Source organism: Tenrec ecaudatus, chromosome 1, assembly GCF_050624435.1.
Source record: "Tenrec ecaudatus isolate mTenEca1 chromosome 1, mTenEca1.hap1, whole genome shotgun sequence".
Lineage (NCBI taxonomy): Eukaryota > Metazoa > Chordata > Mammalia > Afrosoricida > Tenrecidae > Tenrec > Tenrec ecaudatus.
Window position 1 is genome coordinate 156,671,656 of NC_134530.1, and position 24,840 is coordinate 156,696,495.

At 47.6% G+C, this 24,840-nt stretch overlaps 1 protein-coding gene across 4 annotated transcripts; it reads right to left on the reverse strand.

Moving 5' to 3' along the window:
• Positions 1-789: 789 nt before the first annotated feature.
• On the reverse strand, positions 790-24,166 carry PRKAB2 (protein kinase AMP-activated non-catalytic subunit beta 2). Of its 4 annotated transcripts, XM_075560356.1 has the most exons (9): positions 24,042-24,160; positions 23,590-23,773; positions 17,208-17,374; positions 16,177-16,270; positions 15,798-15,918; positions 10,578-10,711; positions 9,864-9,932; positions 5,634-5,670; positions 790-4,256 (listed from the first exon to the last, which is right to left on the reverse strand). In XM_075560356.1, exons 2-8 carry the CDS (start codon positions 23,746-23,748, stop codon positions 5,641-5,643), a joined length of 774 nt encoding a protein of 257 aa, XP_075416471.1. In that variant the 5' UTR covers positions 23,749-23,773; positions 24,042-24,160; the 3' UTR covers positions 790-4,256; positions 5,634-5,640. The 4 variants fall into 4 exon arrangements, with proteins under 4 accessions (XP_075416471.1, XP_075416463.1, XP_075416447.1 ...); XM_075560348.1 differs by lacking the exon at positions 5,634-5,670 and having other exon boundaries at positions 24,105-24,166; XM_075560332.1 differs by lacking the exon at positions 5,634-5,670 and having other exon boundaries at positions 24,042-24,159.
• Positions 24,167-24,840: the final 674 nt, after the last annotated feature.

The following is a 24,840-nucleotide window of genomic DNA, read 5'->3' on the forward strand; positions in this document are numbered from 1 at the left end:
CAGGCTGGGTAGGGGGTATCCTGGGACAGAGAGAGTACAAACGAAGGATGATGACACATACTTAATATAATACTTAACGTAGGTACCGCTTAGCTATCTAACCTGTCGATACCTACATCATCCCAGGAGGTTTGAGTATTGCACACCAATCTTGCAGCAGAAGCACTTGGAACTCAAGGACCAACCAAGAACCAAGGCTCAAGCTACTACAAATATCTTACATTTTACGAAGGAAGTGCATTCGCTCCAAAGCACAAGCGAGAGAAGCAGAGTGAGACAAGACCCAGATGAGCATGCTAAGAGGGACTCCACTGTTCAAACTGGATTGCATATGTTGGCACTCGAGTTTTCTGCTTCTTTCTCTTTTTTCCCTTGTAACTTTAAAATACAGTTGGCCTTTTGATGTCAAAAGTTTGGGTTCCTTGCAGAAACCATAGCCCTTCCACTTCCAGGTGTGTCGGGCTTCTACGGGGACTTACAAAGCGCCGTCCTTGCCCGTGCCATGGCTACAGCCATTGGAGGACAGCAAGCACTTGGCTGTAACGATGTCAGGGTGATGCAGAGGAAAAAAGGGGAGGGGCATCTATTCTTTAGCCCATAACCCAAAGGACTAAACAGTAGGGATTTTAGAAATCTCTGAGAATAGAATGTATGAGGGGGCTTCAAAGCGTTTGTGGAAAAATTCCTCTAGCATTTAATTCCACTTTATTACCAACTTTTTGAAGCCGCCTCGTATTTCAAACGCACATGAACACAGAGAGACTATTGCATATCTTTTTTCAGTTGAGGTATAAATTTTAAAAGCCCTATTTCCCAAGTAAGTAGGGAAGTCATTATAAGGTTTTCATCATTTATACCCTTGATCAGCGGTTCTCAACTTGTGGGTCGTGACCCCTCTGGGGGGTCAAACGACCCTTTCCCAGGGGTCACCCGTTTCATAACTTTATGGTTCCATAACATGAACTGTCTGAAAGGGTGGCGGTCTGAGGAAGGTGGAGGACCAGTGCCCTGGATGAAGAGAAACCCGTCTCCAGGAACTGCTTTTTCATTTCAGCAGCTGACAGCCACTTGGAAGGTTTCACCTAAGATCCGCCAGGTCTACAAGTGACTAGAAGTATTTGGAGTGAAGTGAGAGGCCAGAAACTGCTCTTCGGTTCTTTTTTTTACAGGGTTTCTTTACCCTCTACGCATATATATTAAAAACCAATGCGATCAAGACTAGGTATAGTCTCCAGGGGCGCGGCCAACAGAGGTTAAATCCCATTTGATTCTAATAAGCTTTTAGCAAGTCAACGATCAAGATCTGGAAGTTCTCTGTACCTGAAGACAATCAGTCTACTTGAGTAGTTTAGGTAATGTGTGATCTGAGACCCTGATGAAGTTTACCTGACAACTGAAGTTCAAGTGGTAAAGGGCAGAGAATAAGGGCAAAGAGGGCAAGGGAAGAACTTTCAGTACCAAGCTTTGTTCAGTGAGATCCAAGGAGGCCATCATGTTACGTTTGAGATTAATAACAAAGAGATGTTTTCGGTCCTAAATTATTGAAGTGTTTTTCTACGATCATTCCCTTAGCTTAGTCACTCTTTGTTCTCCTCCCCACAACCCTCAAACCAGGCTGCAGTTCTTTCAGATCCAGCCCTCTTACAGAGCTATTTCTTCTTGTTCTGGCAACTTGAACTGTGAGTCTCATACAGCCTCCCACCCACCCTCTCCAAACGGCTACACAGACAATCTTACTACCTTTACTCACTTTCACAATCTACCAAACGCTTCTGCTGCAGAAACGAAAAGTCTCTATTCAACAAAACCCTCGAAAAGGAAGAGGAGTTATAGTTGGGGCTCGTTCCCACCCTTCCAGAGCAGTGTTGGCAGGAATAGACCAGGTGTGCGAGAGCATGTCTCAGGGTGATGTCCAGTACGTGGAGGGGCAGTGCTGATAGGGTTGTTCCTCAATTCCTCTAACCCACCCCCTTCCACACCAGCTAGAGGCCTGGATTTCACATCTGGCTGAGAGACTGTCTCAGAACTTGGAAAATGGATACTCTCCCTACATTTCTACAATGAACAGATCTGAAGAACAAGCAGCCCCCCAAACCTACTGCCATTGGCGCCAGATGCAGTTCAAAGAAGCCTCGGCCTCAGAGAAATAGAAGGGATCTCTGCCCCACTCTACGGATGACACCTAGGTAAACATTGTCATACGTGACCCATGACAATTGCATCTCAGCCCTGTGTACACAAGATGAGAGTACAAACTAAAATCCCCCATGATGATTTTTGAACGTCCATCAGTGGCCACGTTACTTAATGAATATTGAATGGTAATTGAAATGCTAGCACAACTGAAGGCTATATTGAACCTGAGAGCTGGTCATAATAGGATTCGACCTGGATTTTAAAATGGCACATCATTCAAAAAGTCACGGGGACCATAAGAAAAGCTCTTCCAGAAAGCCTTTCACTGCAGAAGGTAGCCTGGAGTGGGCAAACACTGTTTGTTCTCAGCAGTGGACCCCCGAAACACTTGGCATTTTGCAAACCCAGCAAAACAACAAGGCCACACCCAACTGCCTCACACCTGGAACCCAAGAGGTCTCTGTGCCCGACAGACAACTGTGCTGCTGCCAGCTTTGAAGGGGGCAGAGAGGTAGCTAAACTGACCTGTGAGTGCCCTCTCCCTGTGGCTGGGCTCATCTTAGCAGCCAGGGGGTTCTCTCACTCATCAACAGGTGGTCTCTTTCAGTGCTGAGTGGGTGACTTGCATTTCTCTGTAAAATGGAAGAATCACAGATACTCGGAGCCCCAGGAGTGACGCGAATGGTTACTTTTCAGTCCACAAAAGGAAGTCATTGACCCACTTCATCATCAGACACTGAAAAAGAGGAGGCAGAACAAACTGGCCCTGTTAGAAGCCCGGAACACAGAGTCCTTCTCATGAGTTAAACACCAGTGTAAGTGTTTGGCTTCCCTTTGGCAGGAATCCTTGAGGAAATTTCAAAAGGGCTGAATGAACCGAGGCTCAGAGCAGTGCTAAGGGAGTGCACGGGGTCAGCCACACTTGGGTAAGATGGCAGAGGGCTAGCCTAGAAAAGGAAATCTTAGGAAGCATTTCTCAAGAGCCTGATACTTCCCTATATATTCTCGTAAAACCAATGAAGAGCCCTCCCAGCCTCCACCCCCACCCCAATTAAAAAACAAAAGCGAAAAACGGGGGCACCTAAAAATCTTCTAAAGATGAAAAGCATAAATGCTTCCCCCCAACTCCATTCTCACTTTACTTCAGAACTATCTGCTCTGAGAGAGAGAGAGAGAGAGAGAGAAACAGACCAAAACAAAACAACATTAAGCAGGGCCGGGTCAGGAGGAACCCCACCCACATGGGCCCACAGAGAAAGGGGTGTCCCCAGACTGAAACAAGCCAGCAGATTGTCTGCATTCTGTCTTTGCTAATATGGGGTCCAAGTACCTTTAGGGAGAGCTAAAACCGGCAGTAATACAGATGCCTGGGCCTCTGTTTTGCCGAAAAGGTGCCCTTTTGGGCACTCTAGGTTCTGAGCTGGCCAGGCCCAAGAGAGTTTTTCAGAGGCCACTTCTCCACTCAATCTCAAGGGGACTGTCACCGCAGGCACGTGCCATGAGAAGTACCTTGTAGGCATCTTGCATCACTAAAAAAAAGATTCCCAGACCCTGGAACATCGAGACCCCATGCAAGGAGAGCTGCCCCCTGTGATGTGGCAGCGGGGCAGAGGGCAACCACCTGGTAGGATCCATCCCTTGGAGACCCAAGGTAGAAGGGACAACATCTCTGCCCCATAAGGACCCTGAGCATCTGCTGTACCTTCCTCTTAGGAAAGAGGTTCCTGTGCGGTCTTTCCTGCAGCTCCCCCAGCAGACCTGGGGAGGGCCCATTTGCAGAGAGAATACATCTAGCTGGGGCTAGGAAGCTTCCAATAACCTTATTATTATTACTATTATTTTTTTCTTAAAATAAACACCATGAACTCAAAAGCTCTCATCTGCAATCAAATGCAAAAGCAGAGCATCCTACTCAGAGGCTCAGAAACACACACACCGGCCTCAAAGCAAATTGGCCTTCCAGTCTCAGGTAAGACTGGCTCAGTCCAGAAAGGTAAGGGAACGGCTTCTTGTAATCCCAGGAGGGAGGCGACGGGATCCCTTCAGATGGGCTTATACAGCAGAGTGGTGACATACTTCTTCTTGTAACGATGAGTGGCACTGAGGACCATCACACTGTCCTGCAAGGGAAAGAAACACATGCAGCTAATCCACTCCTTCCTGCTCCCCGCAGCCATCGTCTCTCGTAGGTAGTCACTTTTGGCAGGCAGAGTTTGCGTAACAGAAAAGGCTTTGTTTGGGGAGGCAGATGGGTTGTGTTGTCATCCTAACTCCTATAACCGTTAGGTTTCTCGAGTGAGGAGACCTTGGTCCGTGGCTCCATGCGATAATTCACTCCGAAGCCTGGTTGGTGCGTTTTTATAAAGGAGAGAAGGACTTTCAGGCGTTACAGTAAACTGAACACGAGACAGAGAAAGAGAGAGACACCACGGGCTCTCCAGCGACTCTCACACAGTTCAGCGTGGCTGGGTCTGCCCGCCCCTCTCGCTCTAGCTCCTGGTTTCTATAACGCCTGAAACTCCTTCTATCCTTTATCACCAACCAGGCTTCGGAGTGAATTCTTTCTCACGTGAAGCCAAGGACCAAGGTGTTTCCCACTCGGGAAATCTAACATAACTACCAAATTTAGTGATGGGTAATCTACTTTTCTTCCCAAGGCATGTTTTCTATCAATATAAAGGCCTGGACCCACCATGAAGGTGGCTCTCATGATTACATGAGAACGTCGGGCATGGCACTCGACACCCAACAGCCACATTTTAATACTGGGCTAAACACCGGCTATAAAGGAAGGAAAATAAAAGAAAAACCGCCCCATCGTTTGTAAAAGGGAAGTCTTCGAGGCCACGAGAAGAACAGTAGCCCTTCTGTAAAACCATCTCAAGAGTCGAAGCAGATCTCATTTCCACTGGATACCAGTGAGGACTTCCGAAAGAACTCTGATCCAGGTGGCCCTCAGGTAGCCACTCTTAGACCCCCAAATCCTCCTGAAAGATACTCAATCCACCGGCTCCATTCCCAAAGCCTAGCCAACAGCAGAGACCCAAGAATGGGTCAAGGCCTAGCTGGACCACAATGATCAAGACTCTTGCCAAGCTCAGAGCCAGTAAGAAGAGAAGAAAGGGCGCCATTTCCCACACTTGTATTTTAGCCTGGGGGCAGGTAGCAGCCCATAGTAGAGAGCACGTCCATGACCGAAAAGAGCAGGCACGGCAGGCAAATCCAACCAGATCACAGGGAACCCATGCTGATACAATTCCGAGAACAATGCAGGCTCCTATCTTCCCCCGTAGAGATGACTGGTTCTCATCCTGTGACAAGCATATGCCAAGTAGAATAGAAGCAGGGAAGCAAAAATAAAATCCAACTCCGGCAAGAATTTAGTATAAATGAGGAAGAAGTGTACGTAAGAGCTATGTGGGAAGACCTGGCCAATGATAGACAAGAAAGAACATAGGGGAGGAGCACTGGACTTTAATGCCATCCCTGGTACTTACTGGCAATTCAATCTTCTCTGAGCCTTGGTTTCTTCATCTATAAAACGGGTTAAAGAGAACATTTACCTCACAAAGTGATTATAAAAATTCAATTCAATAGTATATGCTCTAAAATTATCACATAATTGATGAGCCAACTCTACCAGTCAAGTCCCTAATCAGGCTTCACATCTTAGAAACCTAAAGAAACCACCACTCAACCCCTGGACGGGTAGAAAGCCCGACCAGAGGGATGAGGTATCCTGATGGGAATAACAACACAGCAGAGGCAGAGGGAGCAGACGCGTCTGGGGGAAATGCATGTCTGCTCGTAGGAAAAGAGGGAGGACCGACCTCCAGCTGGGGCGATGAAAGACTGAAAATGATAACGGGGTGGGGAGTGGGGAGTGTCTTTAGTGATATGCACCAAATGGACCACATTCACCGGGGCTTCTGGGTGTATCTGGGGACCCAAGCTGGGTGCTGTGGAGTGCTGGGACACCAAATTCTGGATCTTCAAGGGCCACAGCATGTTCCAGAGGCTGCATCAATGAGATCCCATGTGGGAACTCCACTGGGTGAACTGATCTGGAATCTACCTTAGACACACTTGTAACTTGAGGACTGCAGTCAGGAAATACCTGGTGTCTGAGGAAGCAGGAGAGAGCTACACCATGAGTGGTGCACTACTTGGAATGCAGACAAACATGGTTTTGCAACATTGATGCCTTATATGCTGTATGAACATGTATTATTCTGGCAAACCTGTGAGGGACATTCTGTTTTATTTTATTTTAATTTGTTCATATTAGGGTGTATCTCAGAGGTGTGTCACTGGGGATCTCCCTCTGGAAACTATGGTATATGTTTTTCTATTTTTCAGTAAATGAAACTCAGGATTGATGAATCTACAGGGACAGCAAGTAGAATAAAGGTGGGGTTTTTTTTTTTGGGGGGGGGGGCGCGGGAGTAGAGGGGGTGGGGGTGATAAAAGGGAGATGTTGTCAAGGAGTCCAGAAAGAAAAAGTATGTTTGGAAACTGATTGTGGAAGCACTTGTAAAACAGTGCTTGGCATGACTGAACTATAGAATGATAAATGACTTAGCTCTCAAGTAATAATAAATCAAAAGGAAAAGACACGAAAACAAAACCTAGTCCAGGAATGGGCTTGGGCTCACACTAAACCCTAGCTCCAACTTAAGAACGATTAGTTCTTACAGCATGGCCCTGCTCGATACTCACCCTCAGAAGGGAACACAGAAGAAAGATACGGGTGCTATAGTGAGAAGTGGTAAGAACTTAGATGGTGCCCGGCCATCAGATAAAATAGTGTCTGGGGTCTTACAGGCTTATCTCCAAACAAACAGCCATCTACGCAAGATGTCAACTAAGTCCACGTGAAAGAAGTACACCATCACCAGTCCCTGAAGGATTGTAAATCATGTAATTAAAATCTCAGGAGACGTTAGTATCAAAGCCTGAATTGTGAGAATCTGATTTGCAGAAGGCGATGGACGACAGTGGGAACCCACGATTCATTGTGGAACGACACAGGAAACAAGACTCCGGTGAACTCCCTCTCTCCACAATTGAGGGATGGGAGGAAAGTGGTCCCTAAACAGGGCTTGGGGGAGAGGCGTACAGAAGACCAAAGGCTAATTCTGACCGGGACAGTCAGCTGTTCCCCACTCTGATGCATGCTAGAGCTGATCTGCTTCTCAACATTTTCCGTATTTCTATTTTGTTTGGCTTTCGTTCATTTGTATTAAGCTGTATCTCATAGGTGTTATGCCATTTGAAGGTCACCCTCTTGAAGTTGTATTGTATGTTTTCCTGCTTTTCAGTATATGAAACTCAGGAATGATGAACCTATAGGAACAGCAAGTACAACAAGGGTTTTGGAGGTCGGGGATAGAGTGGTGGGGGCCGGTGCAAAAGAGAGACAATGTCCAGGAGTCCAGGAAGAAAAAGAATGCTTGGAAACTGGTTGTAGTAGCAATTGTACAGTTCTGCTTGACATGATTGATCTACAGAATGATACATGTATTAACTCCCAATTAACAAACAAAGAAACATAAATTACTGGGTCCCATCTTGCTGGCGGTGGTAGTGCTGAAGCATCAGTTTCAACTCCTAGTGACCAGTAGGTCATGTGATGGACTAGATCACAGGGTCTTCTTTACACTAAGCTTCACAGGAGAAATCCACCAGGCCTTTCTCCCTGGAGCTGCTGGGTGGGTTCAATTAGCAGCAAAACACTTAACCACCTGGGTTGCTTGAGCCCCATCCTCTGTGTACTGATTTAGAATCTCTGAATCTGTAATGTTACATTTACCTTTCCAGCTGCTATGCAGTGAATGATTTAACAAGGCTCCTTTAGCCATAGCCTTGGCTAATCCCACCAAACGCCCTTTGTTTTCCTGATGGGTCTGGGTAAGAAGGTGGGGGGAGATACTTAGAGGCTTATATGACTCAGCTCTGAATGGCTCTTAACTGGATGAATGATGGCTGTCATCCTGCTGGATGTAAAGCAGCCATCTCAGATTCAGGCTAGATAAAGAGCTCTCACTACCTGCAAGAGAGAAGAGCCAGGAGTGTAGCATGTCTTTTGAACCCCAAGATCCCTGCACACTGAACCTCACTGACTCAGGAGTCGGCTTTGATACCAGAGCAGCAGCAGCAGCAGCAGCAGCACCAGGAGCCAGAGCAGGAGACAGCTGGGAAACTTCCTAGCCACAGAACAAGGGAAGCTGAGTGCTTTGGGCCTGGAGGCTGGCTTTAGGAATGCCTTCAGGGTGAGGCTTACATCTGTGCCTTTGGGCATTTATTGGCAGCCCTAAAAGAGTTTGGTAGCATTGCTCAAGCAGGCCAGACCAAGAGGCTGAGGGCCGGAGAGTGGCCTGCCTAAAAGAAGAATCTGAACAGCCATATCCCGAGCGTTACTCACCTATTAACTTCCTAATAAACCCGGTAAGGGTGAGCACTGTCTAAGTTCGGTGTGGCCATTGCAATGAATTACAGAACCTAACGGAAATGCAGAGAATGGTGCTCTGGAAGGGACAGTTGGTGTGAGGATTTGCAAGGAAGGAGGGAGGACTGGAGGCAGGCCTGATCTTAGCCTCCTAGGAATCCTTCTGGGGCAGCTGAGGTCAGTGACGCTCTCCCCCTTCTGTAGCTAGAAGGGACGCTGGCTTTGTGCTGGGGTCCAACGTGGGCCGCTAACCAAAAGCCCCAGCACTGTGAGAGAAAGATAAGATGTTCCACTCGCCGAAGGAGTTAAGTCTCAGGAACGAACCCACAGGGGCAATTCTACCCTGTTGATCGGAGTCAGAAATGACTGGAGGGGACGAGTTTGGTTTGGGGAGTTTGTGTAGCTGTGGGCCAGCTGCCACCCTTGTGTCATTTTCTTTGATACCTGAAGGCTGGGTGGAAGCATGTCTGACCTCTGCCTTGTGACAGTCACCCTGGAGAGCTAGAAGGGGTCAAAAGTGGCCTCCACACAGTGTCTTCTCCAGGTAATTCCAATCACGACCAGTTTAGTAACACCAATGGTGTATCACTTTATTCGAATAGCCAAACCACAGAGGTGTGGCAATTCAACCCAGACAATAAAGCAGCAGAGAAACAGGTGGAGGACTCGAGAGTTGGAGGAGATGAGGCAACGTGGTTATACTTCAATTTCACCTCGTGTGCAAGAGAGACAGAAGACCTGGGCAGACCAGACCCAGACATCTGGAAGTAACTCCTGCTCACCTCTAAGAAGGCAGAAGCCCAATAATCATATTCAGGTATTCTTTGAACTAGAAGATCATATTTGCTTTTTCAGTAGATATGATGTGACCAATTTACCTCTAAGATTGAAATCCTACAGTTATGACCTCAAAACATGTGATATAAAGTTTCCTGTCATCTAAATAGAAGCTGCTAAGCAAAGACAGGCCGAGGGACAGTTAGAGAGCCTGATATCAAGACTGAAATTAAAAAGGCCCAAACCAGTCATTCACTCACTGCCATCAGTTGATGCCAACTCACTGCCACCCTACAGGACAGGGCAAAACTGCCTCTGTGAGTTTCTGAGACTGTGACTCTATGGGAGTAGAAAGCCCTGTTTTTCTCCCCAAAATTCTCACTAGTTTTTAAAAGAACAAATGAAAGTTCTTCCTCCCCTCATCTGACCATTACTGCCAGCTTCAGTGAAGCACCGAGCAAGTGTTACCCTCACCCTGTGAAGAGGCGGGCCCAGCACGTACCTTAATGGACAACGCGTAGAGATGGTTCAGCATTACATGGTTGGGCTCGGGGAGCAAGGCTGGGTCACACTAAGAGAGGAAAAAGCATCATTAAATGAAGTTTGACGACTTAAACCAAAAAGTTTCTCTTCTTCAGAGCTCTCAGGAACTCATCAGATATGCTAAACTAGGAGTGTACTTTCTCTTTTTAAACAACACACCCGTCTCCATCTCAGATTATTTCAAGAGTACCTCCTCAATATGGAAAATTCGGAGCCAAAGGCAGGAACCCTAAACCCCACCAATTACTAATCTTTGGTAAGGCTAGCGTAAAAATCTTGCCCAAAACACACCTATCTAAGATTTCAGTTGGATAAGCAACTGGATTGAACAAAGATGTAAATTATTTTCAATTGAAGCGGTGGTGGGATTCACTTATTTTATATATCTCCAAATTACAAGTGGACTCTGCTGGAACAGAAGCCCCAGGTAGCAATTCAAGTGACGCACAACTCGGTCTGCCTTTCTATGCGCTCCCATCAGACAGAGAAGCTCCTGAGCTGGCCCTGGAGGAAGCCACAACACAGTCCTAGAAAGAGAAGCTGAGAATGCCGCTTCTATGGATATGACTCATATTCTAACCCAACTTTGCTCCCAACCTCTACGATAATGAAATTTTGGCCAAAATGGTCCTCGTGAGCCCAGATGCCCTAGAGACACTAGCAGGATACTCACAGAAATGTTAGTGTCCTTGTTCAGAATAACCTGGAGAAGGTGGGGAGGGAGGATGGGTGGGGACTTGAAGCGCTCCTCAGACCGAAACACATACATTTCTTGACCATAAGGCCCTGGGGGTGAGCTGGAAAGGTCTGGAAAAGATTTACCCAGATATGAGAACAAGGGTAGAGAGTCAGCAAAAAGCACACAGACAGAGCCATCTTACATGGCAACCTGCACTGCTGCAAGGAGCCCTGGTGGCGCAAACGTGAAGAGCTTGGCTATAGCACCCGCTGTCCCAGCCGAGACAGATGAGACAGTCTGCTTCCACACAGACGTGCCGTCCAGGGGCTCACTGGAGCGGGGCTACTCTGTCCTGCGACACGGCGGGGTCAGAAGCGAGTTTGGTTCTAGCCTGCAATGAAAGCCACTTCAAGAACGTCCAATGACCTAAATTTCAGCCAAACGCATACATACATACATACATATAAGAAGGGGGCAACGACTGTGATATTACACAATATTTTAAAATGGCATCAACCTGAAACGTTCAAAGTACCTCCAGGCACTTTGTCTTATGGTCCAACAGAGCACCCGGGGAGTGCGGCTTTATGCAAACCAAGCTCACTGCATGGCGTCCGTCCTGCCTCAGTGGCCCGAGGAGACTGCCCCTTGCCGTTAGCAGCTCTCCGCATAGCCCCACACCACCTGTACACCATAGGACACTTTTTATTCGCTGTCACTAACAACTACAACCAACACATACAGAGTGACCACGTTCTTCACCCAAAGCCACATAGATGGTGAGTGCGTATACACGAGTCACTTGATCTGTTTTGTTTCTCAGTCTCTCGTCTGTCAAACTGGAGGACGTAGATTCTCCCTGACTCTCAGCTGAGGAGACAACAGTGCCTTCAGTGGGCACATTAGACACTCAGGACAGAGGGGCAGTTTGTGCTGTTCCAAAAAGTAACATCAACAGTACAGCACTGTTTGGGGGGAAAGATTAAATATTGTTTTCATTATGTGACCTCAGATCAGAAAGTAAAGCTGGACAATCTTCTTTAAAAAAGCATTTATTGTGAATTAGGTGAAAGTATACAGAGTAAGGGTATTCTTGACTGGTAGTATAATGCTGGGTAAGCTTTTAAAAGATTAAATTCAATGATGAGGTCACTTGTGACTAGAAGTTTTTGTTAATATGATTCGGGCAAAGCAGCCAACGAATAACAGACATATAATGATAGTTATATACAGAGGAGTAGCATATTTCTTTTACTCTATCTTTCCCACCTCTTCTCTCGTTTTCCGATCTACTAGACCAAGACGCATGCTGATCCACGTGAGAGGGCAGAACTGCCCCATGGACTTTCCTAGGTTACAAGCTTTGTGGAGTGGACCACCCAGTGCTTCTGTCATGGTCTAAAAAGCCACCTTTCTGGTTGGCACTTAAACTGTTGATCAAACAGGGCTCCGATGTAGCAGATACAAAACAAACAAACAAACAAACCACTGCCACGGAGTTGATTCTGACTCATAACAATGTTAGAAAAGGTTTTTGAGGCTGTAAATCTTTTTTAAAAATCATTTTATTGGGGTCCTGTACAACTCTTATCACAATCTATCCATCCATCGTGTCAGCACATTTGTACATTTGTTGTCATCATCATTCTCAAAACATTTGCTTTCTGCTTGAGCCCTTGGTGTCAGCCCCTCATGTCTTCCCCTCCCTCCCTGCTCCCCCCCTTCATGAACCCTTGATAATTTAAAAGTAGTATTACTTTGTAATGTCTTACACTGTCCAATGTCTCCCTTATACCCACTTCTCTGTTGTCTGTTCCCCAGGGAGCAAATTATATGTAGCTTCTTCTAATCGGTTCCCCCTTTCTATCCCACCTTCCCTCTAATTCCCGGTCTTGCTACTCTCCCCAATGGGCCTACGGGCTCATCTGTCCTAGATTCCCTGTGTTTCCAGTTCCTATATGCGCCAGTGTACATCCTCTGGTCTAGCCAGATTTGTAAGGTTGAATTGCAATCATGGTAGCAGGGCGTGGTGGGGAGGGAGAAGAAAGCATTTAGGAACTAGAAGAAAGTTGTATGTTTCATCGTTGCAACACTGCACCCTGACTGGCTCGTCTCCTCCAGACGACCCTTCTGCCAGAGGATGTCCAGTTGCCTACAGATGGGCTTTGGGTCCCCACTCCGTACTCCCCCCTCATTCACAATGATATGACTTCTTTTTCTTTGATGCCTGACACCTCATTCCTTTGACAGAGGCTGTAAATCTTTACAGGAGCAGATGTCTGCATCTTTCTCCCAAGAAATGTCTGGTGGGTTTGAACTGCCGACCGTGGGGTTAGCAAGCCAGCACTGAACCCAAAGTATCACCAGGACAGTTATGATTTTATAAAACTGTAGAAATGCCAACCAAGCTCTGATATTGCCTGGCCTGTTCCAAGGCAACTACACAAAGCGAATTAGGAAAATGCAGCCTCTGTTGGGAGAAAGCACCAACAGTGAATGAAAAACTTAAATTACTAGTGATAAATGTTCAGATGCTAGACCATGGCCCACTAGTGGGCTACAAAGAAAAGATAAAATGGAAAGTGGAGTGTGCCATCAGTAATGAGAGCAGACATCATGGGATGAGACTTGTATTACATAGTTGTGTGTGTGACTATATGTGTGTATTTTGGGATGCAATGTAAAGCACGTATCTTACCGCAGGTCCTGGTTTAAAGCTTGAAATAAAATATACGAGGGGATACTCTCCCCCCACCCCCAAAATTGAATTTTTTTGACAGCCATGTATTTAAAGTGTTTTACAAAACAACCTTATCACCTTCAAAGTACTTTCCATTACACTTAATATATTTTCCGTATCTTCTAATCCATTCGTGGAAACAGTTTTCAAACTCATCTGTTTGGATGGCTGCCAAAACCTCCCTCGTTTTTTCTTCACCTCTTGTACATTGTGGAAACAAAAAGAAGTCGCATTGAGAGAGGTCAGGTGAGTACGGTGTATGGGGCAAGAGAGGCAGGCTGTTTCTAGCCAAACCTGGTGCGCTGAGATGGCTGCATGACCAGGTGCGCTGTCGTCGTCGTGACCCCCGTCTGCCCCAAAGCAGGTTGCACGGCTTACACAATCTTTCCAAAACCTCAGTCTGACCTGGTGGAACAAACTCCAAATGTGCTACAAGTTGACATGTTCTTCCACTTGGGAAGGTGATGAATGTCCAGAACAAGGTTTGTCATCAATTGAGGTTTTTCCCACAGCACCCTCCTTGCAAGCTGTGTTCATCATCGCAACAGTTTCTGTGGCATTTTTCCCGAACAGAAACAAAATTTCACAGGCCCATACTGTTCTCTTAAATGGGCCATCACAAAAAATGAGGTTTGGGTGAAATTGCTATTACAGAAAAATCATTCTGGCCAGAGAGAACCTTCCCAGGTGATGCCACTGGGTGCACTAACTCAGAGGGAGTTAGTCGATGCTCCCTTAGCAGAAAAATGCAGTACTAAGCAAACTCTGCTCTGCCGAGCACAATTCTGTTTTTATGGGGGTACCCCCTCGTGTAGTTTGACATAACAGATCATTTCAAAGGATGGCTTAAGACGGCAAAGTAAAGCATTGTAATGAAAAATGCAAAGCCTTGGAGTCAGAAAAATAAAAGGAAAGAACTCAGTCTACATTTCTCAAGCTCAGAGAACCAGATACTGAAGGATTCTATGGGCAAAATATTGAACAATGCAAAACAAAGACAAAACCCCAAATCAAACTCACTGCCATCGAATCAGTTCCAAGGCTTAGCAGCCCTATAGGATTGAGTAACTCGACGATTCAGGAAGTATCAAAAGAAGATGGAAGGAAGACCAGAATCACTGCTAATAAAATGAATTGGCCATCGCCAAACCATTCCAATTAAGAACTTACGATAAAATAATACGGAGCCAGCTAAGGGTTCATTAGCACCGATTTTCAGTTTATTGGCAAAGGGAAGAAGAAAATAAACATTTTGTTAAAAAAAAAAAAAGAACTAGCAATGATACTGACAGAAATCAAAGTTACACTGAAGGTGAAAAACAAGGTTCCAGGGATTGACCAAATACAGAGATGTTTCAGTAAGTGGATCTAATGCTGAAAACACTCATCTCTGCCAGAAAAAACCTTGGCCAACTGACCGAAAGAGACCCATATCTGTGCCCAGTGTGTGTGGAAGCGAGGAGAATGGCGAAAATACCAAGCAACATTGACAGGGAACTGCGAAAATGTAACTGGATTCAGAAGAGGACATGGAACAAGGGATGTCAGATGGGTCCTGGCTGAAAGCAGAGCATACCAAAAAGATGTTCCCTTGTCTTTTACTGACTTTGCAAAGGTATCTGAGTATGGGTACCATTTTGAAGAATAGGAATTCCCGAAGATTTAATTGTGCTCATGCAGAACCTTGCACAGACCAAGAGGCAGTCGTGTGGGAAGAACCAAGCACGCTGCATGCTTCAAATGAGAAGTGAGAGAGTGAACGCATCCTGCATGGAGGGCCAGGAGAAGAACCAAAGTCAGGGCACCCCTAGAGACGGCTAGACTTCTCTCGGGTGCGTGGATGATGTTCTCAGGAGGGACCATCTCTGGAGAAGGGCATCAGACTTGGTGGAGGGTCAGGTAAAAAGAGGAAGACCTGCAAGAGGTAGAGGCGATGCACGCACCACGGCAGCCAGCACGGCTGCAGCCTTGCGTAGTGGTGACGGCAGCGTGGCCCTGGGAGGGTGGCCCACGGTTGTATGTGCACAGGGCTGCTGGCGTTGACACGAACTCAACAGCACCTAAGAACTACAGGCTGAGATGGGTCCTGCTGCAGAGAGGAGGCCCGAAATGTGTGCAGGAAAAACATGCCGCATATAACCAAAGAGTCAGTAGTTCAAACCCAACCAGTGGCTCAATGAGAGAAACACCTGCTGATCTGCTCCCGAAAAGCCTGCAGCAACACCTCCATCGTATGCAGAACTGCTTCACTGAGCTCCACAATTTCCAAGCATTTCATGTGGGGCCCATTACTTACATGGGGGCGTAATGAATATATATATTATAGGATATATGTTAATATATTATTATATACAATATATAATATACGTATTATATATATCCTATAAGATTGAGAAAATTCATGAAAGGACAATGGGAGGCGACACGGATTACACAACAGACCGAGCGAGAAAGAGCAAGCGCTACAGAATTACCTCGGCACGATGTCTCTGGGCTTTCCCTGGAATCCAGCTGCAAAGCATCAAACACCTCGAAATCCGATTTCTTGACATGGATCAAATTATTAATTGTGCCCAGCTGACTGGTAACCACAGGCTGAAACAGAGAAGGCAGAAAACTAGCAGTGAACCCCCTTTTCCAATCCATCTCTTCCATCCAACCCTCCTCTTGCTAAAAATTAAAAATAATCGTAGTCAGCACACCTCCATCTTTTATCAAGAGAGAAATCCTCCAGTGAAGGGGAGCTGAGCTGCCGCCCATCAATCCTGACAGCAGAGAGCTTTGACACCAGGGCAATGACTGCTAAAAGGAGACTGTTACATCCGCGGTTACCCTTGGCGACCATGGCCTCACCTCTGATGGATCATGAACCCACTGTCCATCCACAAAGAACTTGTACTGGTGCTCTCCCTCAGGAAGGTCCAGGATGGCCACAAAGTCATTATGGCTACAGAAAACAACAAAAAATGGGGGGGGGGGAGTTGGAAGAGGTTCCAATTAGAAGCCAGGAGACAGCGTGTGGCCAACACAGTGTCATTCCACCCACTGCCTCCCATGTTCCTAAGCCTTTGGAACCCTGGAGAGGAAAACAATGTCTGAAATCATTCTTTTATCACGTTGGAAATATATGATGGGGTCATTGAAAAGTTTGTGGGAAAAGAGAATGCAAAGAGAATGGAATTTTCCCACGAACTTTTGAAGCCCCTCGTGTTTGCCAGGATCTCTCGACAACATTAGTTCACTTGATAATTAAGAAAAATAATCGAAGAGGTTGATACCCCCAAAAGGTTTACCTTAGGACATCTATTTTTCAATCAACAAACCAGACCCCTCACATGTGTAAATAAGGCAAAAGGTAGGTTCTGGAAGGGCCTCGAGATAATCTTTTCGTATTTTGGTGAGACTTTTTCTGGAAAACGTCCTACCAAGCATGGCTATTCTGATAACCATTTAAGTGATGCATTATTGCTTGATCAGTGACCCAAACGCCCATCTACCAAGAACGTCACAACGTGACTGACATCTGCTTGAATGCACATGTCACAGCAGCTAGGTTCAGTCAGACCCAGAAGCCTTTCTGCATGCATGGGAGAGACTCGCGTTACCGACGTTCTAACGAATGTACTCACAGAAATTCTAAGTTCTTCTGAAGCAATGGTATTCTAAGTGGTAAAATAGGCCTAACTCACTGTAAGGTTTTTTGGTTTTCTTTTCCTTGTTTGTTTTTTAAGTCACGGATACAGTAAGTAGTTCATGGATGGGGCTATATTCCAGAGAGAGTCCCAGCCTTTGGAGAAGAAGAGTCCAGCCAGGTCTCTCGTGTGGAAGAGGAAATCCTCTCTATTCCTGGGCCCTGTAGACTCAGTACAGAGACTGGCCTTCACCTCTTAATCAGCGGAATCTTGGAGCTCCAGTTGTTGAAGGACCCAGAGATGAGCACCTCCTTGCCTCCTTCAGACCAGCGGATCACAGTGGGCCGGGCCTGCTGGGCGGGCTTCACAGTGTCTTCCAGATCTTGCTGCCAAGACGCAAACTCTTTGTCCCCAGGGAGCTGTAGGAAGAATTAAGTTATCCCCAGAATAAACTGTTACCCGAGGGTACTTGATGGGTCACTGCCCTTTGAAAATGGAATTGTGTCCTCCAAAGGGTTATGCTGAAGTCCTGCCTATATACGCATCAAAGTGACTGTGTGTGGGAAAGTAGGGTTTTATTTTAATATATCAAAAAGATTGTTATTAGTTAACTCATACTAGAGAAGGGTGGGCCCCGGTCTGAATCCCTTCTGAGAAGTATTTTATTAAAGGTGAGGATAGCAGTGACAACAGAGTCATCAATATCCACTACCACTGTCAACGCGTCAATTCCAGCTCATACTGACCTGGCAGGACAGAGCGGAACTGCTCCCTAGTGTTCCAAAATAATAATAACAACAACCAGCCAGCCAAACTCACTGTCATGGAGTCCGTGCCGACTCATAGCGACCCTATGGGACAGAGTAGGACTGCCCCGCGAGTTTCCTAGAAAGTATTCATTACGGTAGTCCAAAGCCTCATCTGTCTCCCACGGAGCAGCTGGTGGTTTTGAACTGCGGACCTTGCGGCTAGCAGCCCAGCATGTAACCACCATGCCACCAGGGATTCAAAAACCACAGATCTTTATGGGAGCAGGCAACGGTGTCTTTCTGAAGCCCTGAAATTAGCAGGTTGTGAACAAACTACATACAGAAAACATATCTAGGGCCCCAAATAGTCAAATGGCTGATGCTCAGCCATTGCCCAAGTCTCAGGCGGACGCCTCCCTTTCAGAGTGGTGTTGTTATGTGCCACCCCGAGGCAGTAAAACTGCCCCATAGCCAAGGTTGTGACCTTTCAGGAACAGAGTCCAGTGTCTCTCCCATCAGATTCCTCTGTTAACTTTTCAGCTGTTTATAACAGAGGGAGCTTCCAGAGCCTTCCAAAAGCAAATAAAAACAAACCAACTCAATGCCACTGAGTCAATGCCAACTCATATCAACCTCATAAACAGGACAGAACTGCCTCTGTGAGAAAGCCTTTTCGGCAGCTGGTGGTTTTGAACTACTGACTGTGGGGTTAGAGTCCCTAAGCCACCTGGGTTCCTTTTCAGTCTTAGGCAATCCTTTTTCATAATTTTTTTTAAAAAGGAGAGGGGGATTGATAAGTTCTCTCCCTTTCTTAAAAAATAGGGGAGCATAAGCTGTCCCCCATTAAAACAAAGTTTAACTCTTAACACCAATGTACTCATAGGGAAGCAATTGCGGTATGTTTCTGAATGCCTCTTAGGAGAAAGCGTACAGAAGCAAAGTCGGGATGTATAAGAAGCAGTAATCATTTTTGCACAGACAAATGTAAGCAGCCTTAGATTATCGATCGCAAGGAAAACTGGAGATAATGGCATTCATCTAAAACTTCAAACTCCAGAAAACAGATTTCTTAAGAATTGAGAAGTGGTTATGAAATTGAACTTGCTCACCCATTCCAGGTATGCATTAGTTATTTCAGGAGCAGAGAGGAAAATCCAGGACCAGCAGACCCCAAACAAAGTGTCTTTAACCAAAGCAACTCTAATATCAAATGAAAGGTGCAGAATTCTGAAAAACATCAATCCTTTACTCAAGTGAATTCTTTTCACTACCATCCTTTAGCCCACAAATTGGCACAGCCAGTGGCTGAGATGTCTTTGCAAAGAAAGTTCGTGGGGACCAAACCCCACTCACATTGTCTACAGTTACTTTTTCACTACTGTAACAGAACTGAGTAGCTGACAGATATTTATGGCCCTTTACAGGAAAAACAACAACAACAAAAACCAACAACTGGAGGAGTCTCTGTTTTACTGTTGGTTGCTGTGGAGTCAGACCAACTCATGGTGGCCCCACGCACAAAGGAATGCTGCCCCGAACTGTTTCATTTACATGATTCCCTATAGCTCGGACCACTGGGATACACAGAGTTTTCTTGGCTGATTTCTAGAAGCAGATCACCAGAACTTTCTTCCTATTCTCTGTCGAGTCTGGAAGGCCCACTGGCACCTGGCCCGCAAACGGGCAACACACAAGCCTCCACTGACAGATGATGGGGTCGTGGGGGATGCACAAGGAGTACCGGCCTGGAATCAAACCCAGGGCTCCCACACAGCGAACAAGGTTTCCATCACGGACCGCAAACGTTTCACATCCATTCACTCATTGCCTTCAAGCCAGTGCCGACACAGAGCAACCTCCTCCGGGTTTCTGAGACTGTGACTCTTTACAGGAGTAGAAAGTTTGCTGGTGGTTTTCAACCACCAACCCTGCAGATCGCAGCCCAACATGTAACCTCTATACCAAGAAAACTTGTTTCAATTTAGACGAGTAGAAATGACTTTGGAAAATAGGACAACATACATTAGTTCAAAATTTTACCAAATAAAATGAGTTTAAAAAATAAAAAACTAGCTTATTCATTTGGGTTGTCTATTCATAGTCGTGAAGGTTACCAGTCCGTGGAGCGTGTCACCGTGCTTGGTAAAGTAGGGGGTCAACAAAGAGCCTCAGCGAGATGGCTGGACACGGTGGCTGCGTCGATGGGCTCAGGCACAAGGACAATTGTGAGGCTGGTGCAGGAGCAGCCAGTGCTGCGTTTCAGGTCACTGTGTGTGGAGAATGGCCTGCCAGCAGCTAATCACAACAACAGCAACACTCTTCCCAACTACCTCTTGATAGCCCTCAAAACTGGCAGCAACATAATCCACCAAAGTAAATGGAAGAAGAGAATCCAAAGAACGTTCATGTTATAAAGGGAATTGGCTTCAGAGAAAACCGTGATCTCCCTATTTTCAAAGTAAAATACTCTTCCCCGACCAGCTGTATCCAAATGATGGGAACTTCTACAAATGCTTTAGAAAACCCCTGATTCAAGTCTAACCTACTCCAGGCTCATCAAGGCCATTCCCTAGTGACCCTGAAGCCGGAGCAGAAGTGCCTCACAGGAGTCCCCATTCTTCCCAGGAGCCGACGGCCCATCTTTCTCTCCCCGAGCGGCTGATCTTTCGGTTGGCAGCGGAGCGCTTTAACCACTGCGTTGCCAAGGCCCTGTGCTTTAGGTAGGATAGAGGTTGGAAAGTGATTTTTTCCAAAGCTTCTCAAATAGTAATACGGTGGTTATGTTAAAATAAACAGGGACCCAAAAAAAGCCTCGCCTTTAGAGACAGATCCTGAAGAAGCTGTGCAGATAAATGTGCTTCAAATAACTGGGGGTGGGGGTGTGCAGATTAGGGCAAAAGTTAAGTTTGTATGTGGTTTAGTCTTACTTCAATTGATTAAAAGGTATATATATATATATATATATATATATACTTTCATTACTGTGTAATGAATCCATATATGTATATATATACATATAAAAGCTGCTGAAGGAAAATGTGGAAATCATACAAAGTAGGGAGAACTGTGTAATGTATATATGGATTCATTACACAGTCGTCCCTACTTTGTATGATTTCCAAACTTTACATAAGCGGCCTTTAAAAATCTCAGGTGATTCTACTACACTAGGGTGGAGAAGCACCAAACCGGTCAATCAATGAGCACCGTGGTCGCTCTTACAACTCACGATTTTCCATTTAGAATCTGGAAGCTACACGCCACTAACACGCCTGCCTCTGGAGGAAAGCCCTGCCCCACATGATGCGATGCAGCAGGCAGGCCTGAGTGCAGCTGGCTAGCACAGCCGGCGTTTACTCCAAGTTCAACAGTCAGCAAAACCGCCAGGGAACGAGGGAACACACCTCAAACCATCCTGTGACCGCTCCGTACAAGGAGGGGAGGCGTGCGAAGGGCAGCACAAGAAGACTGATATTCGGGAAAGACTTTAAGGTGACCGAAAGCAGGTTTCTTCCTTCACAAATCTCCAGCTTGAAGTGAGAGGAAGCATGACTCAAACAGGCCCCCACGCAGGCCGAGTACTGGCTTCTCTTCAGGACACTGATGAGTGCAGTCGCTGTTGGACAAATGCTCTGTTCCTGAGTCACTGAAGCAGGAAAGGGGCAAAAAGACAAGGAGGGCAGATGCGCTTGAGAATGCTTTGAGGAGGTAAATTCAGATGTCTGCTTAGCTAGGCCAAACGAAGAAAGCCAAGTCCTGACATGGGAGAAGAAAGAAAGGGACAGAGAAGAAATCCCCAGACCAGCTCCTTTCAATGCCCCCAATTGGACTCCAAGGAACTACGCAAACCACAGCCTCAGGATTTCAGGCTACAATTGTGGCAAACAATCCTCTGCTCACTGTCTGAGATACCAGTTTGGTGGGAAATGATGAGGTGGTGAGAGGCACACTCTAATCTCATCTATCCCTCCATTATTCGACTTCAGCCTAGTCAGTCTATCTGGGTGAATGAAATGTATTCATTACCGAAAGCTCTAATGGGATTAGAAACATGAGGCTCAACTCACCTTGCCGGCAGGTCCACCTGTCCTTTTTGTAGAAGGAGCACAAAGTGCTGCCTTGGATTTGAAAGCAAAGGTCTCGGGCAGCTATAGCTGGTCGTCTTTTTAAACTGTGGCAACTTGGGGAGGTACAACTGGGAGGTCGAGGGTCAGCAAAAAGAGGAAGCTCTGTAAGGAGATGTGTCGCTACAAGGCTACACACAGCAAGGCCCTCAAGCACAGCGCAGTGTGGGCTCTTCTGTGCACAGGGCTACTATGCATCAGCACTGACTTGACAGCATCCAGCAATAACAAAGAGGAGGCCTGGTGGTCTAGTGGTTACACACTGGGCCGCTAGCTGCAAGGTCGGCAGTTCAAAAGCACCAGCCACTCCCATGGAGAAAGAGGAGGCGTGCTACTCTTAAAAAGAGTTAGTGTTTGGAAACTCACCGGAGCAGTTCCATCCTGTGCTACAGACCTGCTCTCAGTTGGCATGGACTCGATGGCAGTTGAGTTTGTGTTTTGGGAACAGTAACAGAAATGACTGGAAATAGAAACATGGCAGTCTCAGAATCATTTGCTTCCTCACTTGAGGAGCAGCTGGGTGTCCAAGCAGCACTGACTCGGCCAACACAACTACGAAGTACAGGAATGAAAACGTCCGGCCAAGCAAACATTACTGGTCCCCAAAGGCACCTTGATGATGTCATGGGTGAGGCAGTGAGTTAGTAAACAAAGAGGGAGGATAATTCAAACCCACCAACTTCTCCACAGGATAAAAATGAGGCTTTCTACTCCTGAAAAAATTTAGTCTTGGAAACCCACAGGAGCAGCAGTGCTACCCTGTCCTATAGGATCACATTGGAATTGACTCGGTAGTAGTGATTTTTTTGGCGGGGAGGAAGGGGGATGGGGTTGGCTTATAGGGTTGCCATAGAGACTTGGTAAATCCATCTGGTGTACTGGTCATGAGTTAGGCTGTTAACTGCAAGGTCAGCAGTTTGAAACTGCCAGCTGTTCCTCAGGAGAAAGTCGGGACTTTCTACTCTCCTGAAGATTTACAGACTCAGAAACCCCCATAGAGGCAGTTCTACCCCATCCTGTAGGGTCACCATGAGTCAGCAAGGACGGAAGGCAGTGAGAGAAACAGGGTTGCTATGAGTCAGGATGGAATGGAGGGCAGTGAGTATCAGACCGGGGGCTAGGAGTGTTTTCGGAATCCATAACAGTTGATTTTGACCGAGGACCCCAGAGCAGAACTGTCACACTCAACCGTACTGGTGATGGATAATTTTTACAGCATCAGTCTTTCTACCAGAGAGCCGCTGGAGTCACACAGCCAAGGCCAACTCTGGCTAGCAGCGGGGTTCTTAACCAATGCACCACCAGGATTTCTTAGGGTAGTCAAATAAGCAAGCGGTTGCTGTTGACAGCCATGCCAAATAGGGAAGAGGCACAGGCACGCCAAGCCCTTAGCGCAAAAATGCTATTGCTACATGGAAGTGTTCGGGAGAAAGGAAATTCATTTAACCCACTTAGGACCGACTGACAACTGGTCAGAAGCTCAGGCAACGTGCCGCCTAAGTTTTCCATTCGGGCTAACAAAGCATAATTCAGCAAGTCTCTCGAACCACGGAATCGAGGGGGATTTATTATTCCCCATCTTAAAAATGTAGTCAAATGATTCGAAAACCAGGAGAACAAGATGTCCCTTTATCTTGTGGCAGCACCGCATGAGAAACGCCCATTCCTACACGCTTGGCCGTGGAAAACCCTGTAATTCAAAATACTGGAAGCTAGGTCGGTGCGGAGAAAGACGCGCGCCTTTGCACGGCGGGTGCATACCTTGGGGTCCTGCAGGCTGAAGACGCTGGGGTCGTCGATGCTCCCCACCATGATCTTGTGCCCCTTGCCCGGGGCATGGCCGCCGGCCCCCTCGGCCCCGCGCGCTGCCTTGGTGCCGTGGCGCTCCGCGGACACCCGGTCGCTGGTGGTGTTTCCCATGACTGCGGCTCGGGGCGGGAGCCACCTGACGCGGAGAACGACACGGTGCGGGGGACACCCCAGCGGCCGCGTCAGAGGCGCCCCCGGCCCCGCCCCTGGGCGCTGGGATCCGAGCAGGGAATCCCCGCCGCAGGCACGCGTGCCCGGGATCCCTGCCTCCCCAGCCTCCGGGAGCGCCCGGTAATCGCCGGCGCCCGCACTGCCCGCTTCCCCGGAAACCCGCTTCCGGGGACTCCCCGTACCCACTGCCCCGCGCGCCCGCACCCGGTGCCCACTGCCCGCATCCCAATCACCTCCCGCCTTCCGCTCCCTCCTCCCGCGGCCACTGGTGCACTGGGTGCTCGGCAGAGACGCACCAATAAAGTTATTGAAATTGAAGCCGGATTTCCTCCTAAAATGGCTACGGGGCCAGTAGCCCTGGGCACGCCCCGCACGCGTGCCCAGCGGCTCGTCCCCGCGGCCCAGCCGCCTCTCTAGCCGCCGCCGCCGCGGCCTCAGTGGTGCGCGGCCGGCGGCCTCCAGCGCCACCAGGGGGCGCGCGACGCCCGGCCTGCCGTCTGCGGCGCCTCAGTGCGGAGGAGCCGGCGTCCAGGTGCGTGAGTCCGTCTAGCTGACGGGGGCGCGGTCCGCGGGCGACCACGCCCCTCACCCCGCCCCCAGCCCCGGCCACCCCCGGCTTGGCGCTCAGAGGAGCTGGCTGCTTGTGCGGCGCCGCCACGTTCGCCGCCACGTTTTCTGCGCTGCGCTTCCGAGAGAAGGCCTCCTCTGAAGTCACTGAGCGAGTCCCAGCCCGTAGCGACCGCGTGTCCAACGGAAGGACGTCGTTCTTGGGCTGAGCCTCTTGTGGCAGCCTGTCCCCTTCTCGAGGCCCCTGCTTGATGAAGCGCGATGACCTGGCGCAGCGGCTGCCCTTGCCGACAGGTTCACGGCGTGTCGACAGGTTCACGGCGTGTCGCAACAAGTCTGGCCATCCTGGCTTCTAGGAGTACGCTGGTCTTACTTCAGGTTTGTTTGCCCTCTTGGCAGTCGATGGTTCTTAACATACTCTTCACCAGACCGTAATTCAAATACAGTGATTATCCTTTGGTCTTC

Excerpts from the sequence above, each read along its gene's own strand:
- PRKAB2 (XM_075560348.1), bottom strand. The coding sequence starts at position 23,748 with ATGGGAAACACCACCAGCGACCGGGTGTCCGCGGAGCGCCACGGCACC. Across the intron at positions 15,919-16,176 it reads GGGTTCATGATCCATCAGAG|CCTGTGGTTACCAGTCAGCT; the intron begins GTGAGGCCATGG and ends TCTCTGTTTCAG. Across the intron at positions 4,257-9,863 it reads TCTACGCGTTGTCCATTAAG|GACAGTGTGATGGTCCTCAG; the intron begins GTACGTGCTGGG and ends TTTCCCTTGCAG.